The 13870-nt window shown below is 37.4% G+C and overlaps 1 protein-coding gene across 4 annotated transcripts in view; it reads right to left on the bottom strand.

The window, feature by feature from the left end:
- The window catches only part of LOC100864737 (Myosin heavy chain-like), a 59969-nt gene that overhangs the window by 8259 nt on the left and 37840 nt on the right, over positions 1-13870 (bottom strand). For all 4 annotated transcript variants that reach the window (XM_031920437.2, XM_086903255.1, XM_086903254.1 and 1 more), the window contains 3 exons: positions 3087-3215; positions 1816-1959; positions 1447-1536 (listed from right to left, as the gene is read on the bottom strand). In XM_031920437.2, coding sequence (XP_031776297.2) covers positions 1447-1536; positions 1816-1959; positions 3087-3215 — 363 coding nt within the window. The remainder of the gene's footprint in view (positions 1-1446; positions 1537-1815; positions 1960-3086; positions 3216-13870) is intronic.

Genomic DNA, 13870 nt, shown 5'->3' on the forward strand with positions numbered 1-13870 from the left:
AAAACGTTCAGCTCCATTGGTTTCCGTAAATTCTCCATGTCCGTCGAATCGTTGGACCCATCGACCAACAATTTGCCGATACGAGTCTCCTCGAAAGTTTGCGGGTTGTCGCTCGGAACGGGCGACATCGAGCTCGTCGAGTACGTGATCGGCACTGACGGCATCCTTCACGATTATCTTCCGATAAGCTCGATCTCTTACTCCATCGGGTGAATCTCGAGACACTTGCGAGAACTTACATTTATCATAATCTTTTTGATTTTCCTCTCGCACGTAGCATCATTTCTTTCTTTTTTGTTTAAGCGTCGTTTACTTTTTCCATTGAAATTTCACATAGACATAGACGAGAAGGTAATTCTCTTGTCGCTAACGGGAGATAGCGCGACGATCTTCTCAATGGGAAGGGAAATAGCCAAGAGAGGAGATCTCGCGAGATAGGGTCCACCGATCGAATTGCATCGTCGCTATAGGAAGAGGCGTCGTTGGCGGAGCAGGGTACTCTCAGGTTCGGTTGGCACGAGGACTTAATTGCGTAACGAGTGGAACCACGTCGACGCCCGTATTGAGAGGGAGTCGCGGTGCAACTGGCCGACTCTTCCTGGGTCAGCCGATAGACCGGTGGCGGTGGTCCGTTGGTGGAGACGGTCACCTCCGAGTTATTCTAAGGGAGATGGGGTGCAAGCGAGATGGAAAACACCGGGCGAGGTGTAGATAGTACGGTCTCCACGATTTTGGATCGAAGCCAATTCTGTCGGCGTTATACCCGCGAGAAAAGTGTCGAGGAGGCGAGCAGGGGATCGCGAGCAGCTGAAACGAGAGGTGAAACGAGCGGAAAATCGTTCGATAATTCGGATGAAGTGGTCAAGCGTGGCGGATGAAAAGAGATAAAGTCGAGAAACGAAACCGGTTAGAAATCGCGAGAATAATAAACTAAGCGGCGATCAGGTGAGGTATATACGGCAATGCCAAGGTCGTGAGAAGAATTTTCATACGACACCAGGAAATGTCGGTCACTGGAACTTTTATCCGAGATGGCAAAGGCAGGTCGCTTACGATGCTTCGTTGATCATAAGATTCATAACTGCGGCACGCTTCGTCTCACGCAGTTAACCCAATTGCGCGATTAACCAAGGATCGCGAGCATTCGGAGATACTTAACGAACTTTCCTGTATTTCCTGGACAAACGAATTTTATTGTCGATTGCCTCGTACAAATATATCGTTGACGAAGTGGCTTGACGCGATGAAGTAGGCGCATAAATGATCTACGTGTGGCTCTTTGACGGGGAAAAAGGAAATATTTTAGAATTGTAAAAGAACGACATTATATGTACTATTTAATTAGGGTGGTTATCATGTTATTATTCGGAGATCAAAAAATTAGTGGTAAATACAAAAAAATGTATTTAACGGCGGAAAAAAAGAAAAGCAGAAGTTTCATCATACCTTAGCTTCCAATCTATCATTGTCGTGTTTCAGATGATTCCGTTCCTGCTCCAATCGTTCCACTTTTGTTTTGAGAATCTCAAGTTCCTCCTATTGTATAAAAATACAATTATTCGTTATTCAATTTATAATTAATATTTATATTTATTATTATTATTATTATTAGATCAAATAATGATAATAAAATAAATTAATCAAATGTAATCTACGTTAAAATAATATTTATGATATATTGATTGAAAGTCATTCGAACAAATTAGATTTCTTTAAAAAAAAATAGCAAATTCTTGATCAACTCGTTTCCAATTTCTCTCACAAGTCTGGCGATGAGAAATGGTAAGTATGTAAAAATAGATAGCATGTGCTCACCGTCTTTGCCTTCAATTGATCCTCTGTTCGATGGACGTTCAATAAAGGTGCAACTTTCACGTATAATCTCCACCAGGGCCATTCTCTTACGGACATCCACTTCCTCACATTCCTTTGTATGCATCTAACTGCAAGATCTTGCAGCTGAAAAAATATTATTATTAAAAATATATCATCTCTCATCATTGAATTATTAACTATTATTTAATTCAATGAATTATGCTCACGGGCAATTATCATTTTTCAAAAATAACCTTATTTTTCAAAATAAATAATATTGCTTATATATAAATATGCAAAATTTTAATTGATTTTATCTCACAACTTTCTAAAAATTATAAAAATTTTAAATAAAATTTATTATTAAAAAAAATCGATGCCATATTAATTAAGCAGTTTCAAAAAATCTGAGATGATGTCAAAGATTACGTTTACAACACACGTTCTTGGATTATTATGAAGGAATACAATGGAATTTACCAACACTAACTCCTTTCTCACAAATACTTTGTGAACTTGCTATAATTGGATACAATAAACATTCTCATTAAGGAACAATTTCAGCTATTCATAAACTGTTCATACTCAACTTTTTCAAATTTACAACAATCAATTGCAACATCGAAAAACTGTAAAAACAGTTTTGTAGTCTTTTCAAGTCATAGATTTTATAAAACAAGTACCTATAAGCTTATTAACGGTCGAGGAAAGCTAATTGGCGTGACTATCGGGAAAAGATAATTGTATGTCACAGTTGCTATTAATAATAAACGAAATGATTATTTTCTATACTTTTTTTTTTTTTGCAATTCTCTTTTCTCTTATAATAAAAATTTTCTTGATGAATAAGAAGTTTAATGCAAGATATTTCATTATAGAAAAATAAAAATAGAAATTTAAAATCTTAAAGACTTATCTTTCTTTGCTCGTAACAATATTATGAAATTAATCCTAATATTGCTTCGATGAAAGTTACTTTAAAGACAATGTACTTAGTTTAATATTCATCTTAAACGAACATGCAAAAAAAAAAAATGTTATAATAGAAAATACGCTTTCACAAAAGTTGATGCTTATATTTTTTATATTTTAAAAGAAACAAAATAAAATAGAATTGTAAAAAAGAATCATAAGAAAGAAAAAGTTATTTTATCGAAACGCGGAAATAAATAAAGGAGCCATTTCGAAATTTCTCGATGAGTGAAAACTACCGGTACAGGTTCACAAGTGAAGGTGCACTTTTATAAACTCAAGAAGATGTCATGACATACTTTCAAAGTGTTGAGTTTACGACGTGCCAGATAACCTCTACACCTTGCTTGAAGAAGAATAATGTGTCCAGTTAGCTTCTCGTCTCTCTGGGCCTCGAGTCGCTCCAGGGTACCTGATCTGAAAAACATCTATCGAAAAGAAATCGAGAGATTAATTCACAGTATTCGATATTTTCCATCGCACCATAATTTTTTAATTTTTTTCAAATACGATATCTTTGCATTTCACATAACTCTTATATATATTTTAAAAAATAATAATTTTCCATTCAATTTTCCTTTATCTTCTGTTAATACATCGATATAATATCGATTTAAGAAAATTTTTTTTAACAAATTTTTTTAATAAAATTACGTGTTATGGAAATGTAAGTAATGAATATTTAATTTATCAATTAAAAATCTAATTGAAGATAATTTTAATCGTATCGTGTGAAGATAAGATATTTCATTAAAATCAATTAAAATGGTGTTTATGAAATGGTATGTATTAGAATTCGCGAGAAAAAGAATAGAATGGAAAAAGGAACGGAGATATCCCTGACACGATTTTCTCGATTACATTCAGCGTGAAGTGCATTATAGTAAAAAGTAGTCACTCTCTCTTAGGAGTAATTAAACAATAAAATATCACGTATGAAAATCACTGTTGCTTCAAGCCAAGCAGGCCAATTAAATTCTTAGTAAATTTAAAAAAATTTTTCAATTATTTGTTTATGCTAATTAAGTAGTAAAAAATCGTACTTATTTTTAAAATTACATATTTAAATATAAAAAGTAATATTCCGTCTACAAAGATTTAATCCAAGAATCGTTTTCACGTCAGAAATATGTTGCAAGTTTATTTTAATACCGATATAATAATATATTTGATGCTTCAATCCAGCATAATTGTATCCACTTAGACACTTGCAATCAACATTTATTATCTGAAACATCATCTTGCAATCTTAATGTTTCTAAACATCCAGATAATACAAGGTGAATCATTTTCAAACCGTTCTCTTCGTAGGAGAGCAGTTCAAGTTGAAAGTTGCAAGAGCACTTTCTATCAGGAAAGTCGATCGAATGGTATCAACACAAGTACTACTTAATACTGCTATATGATTAAAAAAAAAAAAAAAAATGTTTACTTGACTTTTTCTTCCTGATCGAATCAATATTTTATAACGATATTATATATAGCTAAATATCGTAAGATTTCACAAATAAGAAAGATACATACACCTTTTTTCCCCCCCCTTCAATATCTACTAATCCATACTTCATATCAAAATCACTCTAAATACCCGTGCAAACTTATCTTCCTACCACAATTAAACAAAATTTTCAAATTCACCGATAACGAGTCATTTGTATATAGACTTATATATATTTAGTATACGCCTCAGGTTAGTAAGAACATTTTTATCGGTTAAACTTATCGTCGATATTTAATTAAATTAGCGATCGTTCTCGACAAGTATCTAATGGATCTAGAAGGCCAATAATTAAGCGACGGACCTGTCGTTCATCGTTGTAGGATCTGCAAGCTTTCCACTGGTCTTTACCCGCTTGCTCGCCAACTTTCGCATTCTCTCCTTTGCAGCTGTCGATGCTACTAGCACCGCTCGAAGTCGATACGCTTCCTCGAACGACCACCGACGGCTTCTTTTCCGGTTCTAGCCTGGTCACGATCGACGTAGCGTCGTACACACCGATCTCACGAAGCTCGTTCCGCTCGAAGAACGGTTCTTTGCCAAAATCCCGGGTCACACTTTGCACGCCTTCCTTCCACTCGATCTCGTTCTCGTTGCTCATGTGGCCACTGTCCTCCGAGCAATTCCCATCCGAAGTGTACCCGTTGTAGTCGTGTATGTTTTTAACATCCATACTCTTCTTCAACGTGGTCATCGTCGGTTCGATCGTGGCCGTGTCAGTTGTGGATCGCGCCTTGATCCAAGGATCCTTCACCTCCTTCGACGCTTCTGCGTTCTTACAATTGAAAAAGTTCACCAGATGCTCGATCTCCTTGGCCCTCTTGCCCACCGACGACTGTTTACTCTTCGCCTCCTGTTTTACCTCGTTGTTCCTCTGACAATTGGACTTTACCTGTTCCGCACCCGCCTCGGATACATGCTCGATCTTCCTCTCCGTGTCTTTGACCACCTGTTTCTCCCAGTTCTTCCTCAACTCTTGAATATTCGACGTCTCCTTTTTCTTCTTCGATAATTCCTCGTTAACGTACTCCTGCCTCTCCACCTTCTTCTCGTACTCCATCCGACTTTTCAACCCTTTGGCCGAGTTCGCTATGTTTTTAACCTCCGCCGAGTTACTCTTTTTCTCGTTGATTTGAATCTTCCTCGTCGATTCTTCCCTTCTCTCCGAACTCTCTTCGATCCTGATCACGGTATATCGTTGAGACTGGCCGATCTTTCTATCGGATTCGTCGTTCCGTTTAACATCGATCCCTTGCGCCTCGTAGACAGGACTGGCTCTACGAGGGGGAGCAGCGTCCACGCAGTCGGTAGACGCGACCATGGTCGCACGGGCGTGCTCGTCGTCATCGACGTCGTCGTCTAATTGAGCCATCAGTCGGGCGACGCGTTCCTCCAGGTTGCTGGTGTACGCTCTTGCCGGCTGACGACGATTCTCAATCGGGGCGCAGCTGAACGCTTCGCGACAATTCTCGTAGATACGTTCGTCCATAGAACGATCGAGGTCGACGTCGTCGAACGACACCGGGTGCATCGTCGGCTCCACGGCTCGATCTACCTGCGATAGATCGGCCAGAGATCGACCCACACGAATGTTTCGATGCGCCAAAAGGGGGATTTTACTTGGTTTCCTGCCGGGGATATCGTTCTTGTTCGAAGCTTGTACGCTCCATAAGCTGGCCGATCTATTGATCGCTTTCCGCCGTGGAACATCTTGCTTCTTCTCCATCGTCATCCGTCTGCTCGATTCGCAATCGTACGCCCCGAACGATTCCTCCGCACCGTTTCGAGGGTCCACGGACACGCAGCCCAAACTGACCGAACGATCAAGGGCAGCCTTCTTCCTCAGTGCTTCCGGTTTCTTCGGCAATTTTCCAGGAACGTAGGACAATCCCTTTTTGAGGAGCGCTCGATCCTCGAGGATCGTGCAGGAAGAGCTGATCGATCTCGTCACGTGTCTCTTCTCGTTCCGCGTTATCTTCTGATTCGACGTGCATCTCGTCGATTCGACGCCGCTGTCCGGTGTCGAACGGCCGCGTAGCTTGCCGCTCGGACATGTGACGCGCGTCTTCGTCGATTCCACGGAAAAACCGGGACGAATGGTGGTGTAGTCGTTGGATACGATCTTGCCGCTCGTTCTAGCAGGTGGCACGGTTTTTACCACTCGTGGCGACTTACTTGCGAGTGTCGATCTGCTCTGATCCGGCGTGTTCATCGTCTGTTTCTGTCTTGGAACCGAGAGCGGTGTTTTCGACACGTTCGGGCTGCTCTTCGCTTTGACCAACCGCGAACCACCGTTCCCTGGCCATCTGGCTGCGCTCTCTAACATCTTGCCAATATATAGAATATATATGTATATATATATATATCTTGGAAATTAATTGGAAACAAAGAAATCTTCTATAGACACGATAGATTTTTGTTTTTCGATCGATCAATATTCATCCAGTTTGAAAAGACAACAATTGCCTTTGAATAAACGTGGCGATGTTTCTTCTCTCGTTGGACGATCTCGATATACAGGAATTCAAGCGACTTTTCTGTTCACTTGCTTCAATACCCGGTACTCCGTATCTCGTCTTCCTCTTCCGCGCCGATCAGCACCGGCATTTTCCTCGAACCAACAGCCGTCATTGGCTCTGAACACCGGCCGCTCCTGGACAACAACCGTGTCGTACGTTTCCTGCACTTGAACACGTTTGGGAATGGAGCCTCGAAGAGAGATAGAGAGAGAGAGGGAGGGGGGAGGGCTTCCTCTTGCGTGGAGAACGAGCCGCGACTAAGTACCGTAAAAGCTGCGTAAAAATGGACGCGCGTTTTATGGTTGCAATAGGAGGGGGGAGGAGAGAGAGAGAGAGAGAGAAAGAGAAAGAGGAGAGAATGCATCAATAATGGCGAAGAGAGAGAGAGAGAGAGAGAGAGAGAGGAAAGCTAAATGGATACAAAGAGAGGGACGTAGAAAGAAAAGAAGATAGAGAAAATTTGAGAAAGACATTAGAGAGAGAGAGAGATAGAGGAAGATCGTCTCGTTTTCTTCTTATATCTTTATAATAAACTCTTAAGACTCTTTAAGATGATGGAACCATTAAGTACTCGGCCATTTGTCGATCATCTTAATTGAAACCAACAAAGTTTCTCTTTTTCGATATAAAATATTAGACATTCCAAGTTGTTTTTTTAATTTTTTCTATTTGTTATAGAATTTGGTAATATTTCTGAATAAATTGGTTAACTGGGAATGAAATATTGAAGTTTTGTATAATATTTTTTATATATTCATTTTAAAATACATTTAAGAAAAAAGAAAGAAATATTATAATTGGATATTCTTATAATAATGCTCGGGATAATTAGCATGATAATCAATTATTGGTGCAAATCATGGTAATCACTATATTAAGTTTTATCACTATATCAAATGCTGTTTTATACATAGGTCGTTATTTATAAGAAACCGTAGTTTAATTTTTATATTGTAAAATAAAATTAAATATTTTGAAATTGCATAATTTGATTTAAATTGTTATCGTCCATTTATGTCTCAAAAGTAATATGGAATTAAGAAGTGCTTCATTATTTGATATTATAAATTATCGAGATACGAATTTTCTTTTTATTAATAAGAGATGGATAGAAGAAGCTTTCTTATTTCTTTAGAGAAAAGCAGGATAATTTCTTTTAATTGAAGACTCTTGACTTTCTTCTTATGAATTGAATCTGTGATATTAAGAAGTCAAAGGATTTACTAAAATAAAATGTTATCCATGATTAATTAAATCCTTGTTTTAAATTAGCCATTGTAAAGAATTTAAGCATATAAAATGGAATATTTATCTTGGAAAAGTTTTCTTAATTGAATGCATTAATGATCAAACAATAAAAAAAGGATTTCCCTCGCATAGAATTAATTCAATTTAGTCAAAGAGAAATTAAATTGAATCGAATGAAAGCGATAAAATATTTACCACGTGTCGTATAAATTAAAAAAATCATATATATATTTACTTCATTTCTCAAAAGAATGACAATGTAAAACAATGAATGACAACGGAAGAATCATAAAAATGGAGAAACATATAAAGAAATGAGTTAAATGCAAATTAGTCATTGTTTTTCAATTCAAGAATACGACATACAACAAGCTCGTAAATTTCGTTTTATTTGCCAAATAAGGACATTTAATCTTATTCCGAGCTTATAAATTACCTTATTAGAAAAGTATATAAATCGTGTAAAAGTTCCAAAATACGTAACTGAAATATCCCACAATTTTGACATTAATAAGTCAGACGTAAGTCAACGTAAGAAACTTTGAATAAACTCTGCCCATAAAACAACTATTTATTATTACTTTCCTTTCAAACTAAGACCAAGTTTTACTTGAAATATTTTTCAAATAACGAATCAAATGATTTTGCGTAGAATTTTGTACACAATTTAACAAAACGGATTTTTTTGTTTCGAGATTATTAACAATTTTAGACAATCCTCCAATTCTTATCAATATTTCAATTTCTTACTTAAAAATTCCTGTTCTCGTCGAAAAAACGATCTAAAATTCTACGACCCCGTTTCATCAAAACGTTTGCAAATAACTTTAACGATCAAATCGACTTCTTCTCGAACAATTTTAACTCTTGCAGGTAATCAGTTCTACGATTATCCACTAACTCTAGTCATCTCCAGTAATTACTATACACGTTTATTTTATCACTTTCTTGCAACACATCTTCTTACACGTTATGCTTCTCCTTAATAACTCCTTACTCGTTATAATTCCCCAACTTAATGCCTATTCGCAATAACGTTTAATTAGCAAATAAATAAACAAATGACACCTGTGACGAATTTCCATCAACAATTGCATCAATATTTTTTTTTTTTTTTTTTTTTTTTCATAGATTCGTGGATCTCAAGCGCGAGATCCAAAATTTCGTCTCCGAACGTGTGTAACGATCGGTCGTCCCGAAAAGAATCCCGTTACGCCACCAACTTTCTATCGTTAAGCTAAAACGCCGCTCGATTTGTCGTTGGACGCGAGAGTACGTTAAGCAAATGGACGACAAGCTTTACGATAGAACGATCGAGCAATGATGCTTTCGACAGGATAATTCAAACGAAGATGATGATGAAGCGGTGTGCGCTCGCGCGAATGCGAGTCCGCTACTTCCAACTTGATCTGTATTTACCGTTATCGAACTTAAAAGGTACCATACAGGCCATAGACTCTCTTCTCTTTCTCTCTCTTTCTCCTCTCCCTCTGTATCTCTCCTTTCTGCTTTTCTTACCGAGTTAATTGAGAAATCGACCCTCCACGTTATCCATTCTTCCCTATCTTCCTCCGTCCGTCTCCGCATGATCAAGGCAATCGACGATCGTTAAAGCTCGATTCATAATAGCGATCAGAAGGCACGCTCAGACATCATTTTCATGCGTACGGAGAAAATGTTCAGAAAGTGATTTGATTAAATCGAATGAAAAATGTTGATCAAGATCGAGATACTTATTATTTAACTTGGATCGTTCACTGAGAACGAACGATCGAAAAGAAGTATGGATGCGATTAATAGAATTCGAAGATTAAATTGTTATGATTTCAGCAGTGAAAAGTAAGAATTAAAATTGCGGATCGAAATAATTCCGATTATTTCCCTTGGTGAAATTTTAAAACATTAGCTCGAGATCTTTGACCGCTACTGTGAATCAAGCTTAAATCGGTATTTAACGTGCTCGCTCTCCACGACAATGCAGCCATCTCCACCGGCTGCTCGTTTGTTTCTTACATACCTACTTGACAATGGGAACGTGCTTTACCACACTTGTTCCGCGCACGAATACGAATCACCGAGGGGTGGTTCTTCGTCACGCTTGATACTCGAACCTCGATAACCTCCCTCGATTAGGAAGAAATCCTTCGAGAAGCTCAGGAAACACTTTGATCGCCTGTCGCGACGATCGACTCGATCATGTCGAACGAACGTCCCATTCTTACGAGCCCTCCTTGTTAACCGCACCAAAAAAAAAAAAAAAAAAAAAAACGGAACCACTGGAGGTGAAACGGATGATGAGAAGGTGGATGATGGGAGAGTGATGGCGCGCGGGTGATCGCGAACAAAAATGTTAATGGAACGAAACGAGAGTGATTAAGCGAAGCGTTTCCAGCCTGATACGCAAATCGTGGAACCGGAATGGAAACCGATGCCCCTGATCGGAATCGAGACCAACCGCGAACTGACTGAGTGCAGAAAACTTTGTACGAGTCAGGTGCAAGTTCCTGCCCCCCTCCTGCTCGCTCGCTCGACCCCCCTTTACTCGCGATATGCTACACGGTCTCTCCTCCCGTGGTGCTGGCTCCAACAGTTTATTCCCTTTTACACGCATCGTATTATTCGTGTCTCGAGGGAACAATCTAATGGGGAAGAGAAAAGGGGACGGAGGGAGGTAACGTTAGAATCTCCGTAATCTTGTGAAAAGTGGGAATAGCTTAAAACCAGCCAGACGTTCGTAATACGGCTACATAATGGTATAGTTATCGAAACTTTTTCTTTTCTTTTCTTTTTTTTTTTGCTTTTCGATAAAATAGATTTCTACTTAAATGTGCGTCCAATATCTTTCAAATGTGTTTAATTTTTTTTGTAACTTTTCTTTTGTCACGGATAGATTTTATTCTCGTTATTATCTTCGTAATGGAAATTTCGTGAGGATTAATGCTAATAACTGTTTCGTTACACATGCGATCGCGCAAATTCAAGTATAAATTAAAGAAGAGACTAGAGACTGCGTCGCCAAGAATCCGATTTAAATATGCAGAAGTTGTTTCCGCAAACTAAGTAAGATTACGTTTAAGGGTAGCGGTGCGGGGGTGATCATTGCATAATGATCGAATTAGTATTCTCGTTAGCAGAGATACGGGGGAAAACGAATTACAATTGATCCACGCTGGAATCTTTCTCTTTCTTTAAATTTCAATCCAAAGAATTCGAAGGATGCGAGCGGAGAAAATGCGCATGAGACTGTCCCACACTGTTTTTACGGATTCGAACAATGCAAATTTATGGTAAACCGAGACGTTAAACGATTTTGTTAGTAGTCGTAGCAAGCTTGCAATTAAATAATACTTTCATCATTGGAATACGTAGGTACTAATTAAAAAGCAAACGGGCAAGAGTGAAATAGAGAAAGAAGATTTTGTTTCTTATTTTAACCAGCAACCTCCATTTATTTTAATGCCTTACGATTAGCATGGGATATCAACAGGTACCACTAATAGCTTAGCATTTCGTGTCTAGGATTTATGACACGTTTGTCTCGTTATTAAAGATATAAATTTCCTTGTTCATCCTTTTATTTCCAACACGGATATTCACACAATGCTTCCGTCTCCAATACCTGTTAGTTAATTTGTAGTTTATGCCATATTAATCCCACCGTGTCTAAATATATCCCTTTGATGTTTAATGTTTCCTTTTAAAAGGAAACATTCGTATATATTTACAATTTAATAAGTATACGTTATGCGATACGAACGATTATCGCCACCAATAATCAATCCAACCAATCTTCTCCCCACCTTTCGACACTTTCGAATTCGAGTTTTTTCTGAAAATCAATAAATTTTTTAAAAAAACATTCCTCGACTTGCTTCCAGACAACCGCCGTGTACAACAGGCGGTGCACAGAAGTTCGGGACGGAAATTTCGCAGGTCTCGCGAAAGCGAGGTCGTGGGGCCGTTCCTCCCGTACGCATAGAAAAGGCCGCGTTCAGTCCGATCGATAGATCTTCGCGGAGATGGCAGTTGCATCGCGAAATTGGAAGCCATGTCGGTGTTGGAAAGCTGTTGTCGGGAATGTCCGCTGGCCTACTGACGAACAGGAGAAAGGAGACGACATGGGAGGAGAATATATACGGGAGAGCATCGGCAGGAGAAAAGAACATTGGCCGCGTTATGAAATCGCGGGATTCTTTTACTCTTAAAATCGAAAATATCGGATTGCCCGTTCGGTTCGTGACGATTTTTTTTTTTTTTTTGGCAACGATTGAGAGGCGAACGATTCGATGATACGATTGTATAAACTGTTCGCTTCGTTCTTTTGGCAAAGATCTAAACTAAAATTTGTCTTACTTATTTTTTTCCCTTTCTCTCGATTTAAATTTAAAATTGCCGGAATCGCGAGGATTTTTAAGTAGCTCATGAGTTGAATAAGATGATTCGAGGAATGATATTAGAATTTTTTTCATTATGAAAAGATGAAGTTGTAATTGTAGAGGAGGATAGTTAGTTTGTATGTAAATCATTATGAATTTAATGTCAAGTAATAATAAATTCATTAACCTCATTAATGGTTAAAATTAATTTGTTAATTTGTTTTTCCAATATCGCTGTCATAAATTTCTAAATATTCATGTTTCTTCATTTAAAGAAACAATTTTTCTTCCATCTAATTATAAAATAAATTAAATAAATCTAATTGTAGAATAAATTAAATTTTCTTATTAATCTTTTGCAGTTAGTAAAAGGAATAAAATGCGGTTGGTGATTAGTAACAACTCGGTAAACATTTCTAAGTAAGAAAAGATATCAGATTCAATCAGAAAAGTGAAAGCGTATTAACATCCTGAACAAATCTATATTTACGTCTAATTTATGAAAGATGTTCCGCGTGAATTATGATTGATATTCACGATAATTCCAACGAATTTCCTGACGCGACAACTGGAAGATTTTTTCTCGTTTTTTTAATTGATATCGAAGGTGTGCGACGTGATAAACGGCTTTCTATTTTGTCCAACTCTTATTATTGAATATTTAAAATCGTGTTGATTTTACATTAGATTACTTCCTCCAACTAAATTTCACTTGGATATCGATTAAATTCAACGTGAATTAATGCCGTGTGTATCTTTTAATCGATTCAATTGACTAAGTTAAACGAGGCTTTAGTTCTTCAACAGGATAAAAGAAACGAGGAATTCAAGGTGAACTTGGACGATGTAACAGAAAAGCTGAAGAAACCGCTTCTTGGCATCCGCTTCCGCCAGAGAAGAACGATCACGTGGGAGAAATTCATTGTAAACTATGAATACTAAGATCTTCGATATATCTCCATTGATAATCTTGATGTTCTTTCATTTTGTTACTTGTGTGTTAAGTAATGTTATTCTACTTAATATTATTTTTACTTTGTTTCTCAAGAAATATTATGATACGTATCAAGTGCTTTTCAAAAAGCAAGTTTATTTCTTTTCAACATTCTTTAGAAACATTTATCTAAAAAAATATTATTATTATTATTGTTGCAAAATTTTTTTGCTCGTTAAATGCAAACAACGTTACAGAATTTATTTCCAAAAAGAGGAAAAAATCATATTCAAAATTTTTGCATTCTTTTTACATTCTACATTTTTTGCACCAAGTTAACTTTTGCTATCTGTCATATTCATCAACATCATTCACTTTTGTTTTATCCACGCTCTTTTTATTCCTTTTTTAGTACACTTTCGATCTTTTTACGATTCGCACCTGTTTCGTGACAAATATGAAATTATTCATACGAGTCACGAGTCATTCTTTTCAAAGGCGTTCAAAC

This window comes from Apis florea, unplaced genomic scaffold (genome assembly GCF_048593485.1).
Source record: "Apis florea isolate Af1SG1 unplaced genomic scaffold, ASM4859348v1 contig_2291_pilon, whole genome shotgun sequence".
Classification (NCBI taxonomy): domain Eukaryota; kingdom Metazoa; phylum Arthropoda; class Insecta; order Hymenoptera; family Apidae; genus Apis; species Apis florea.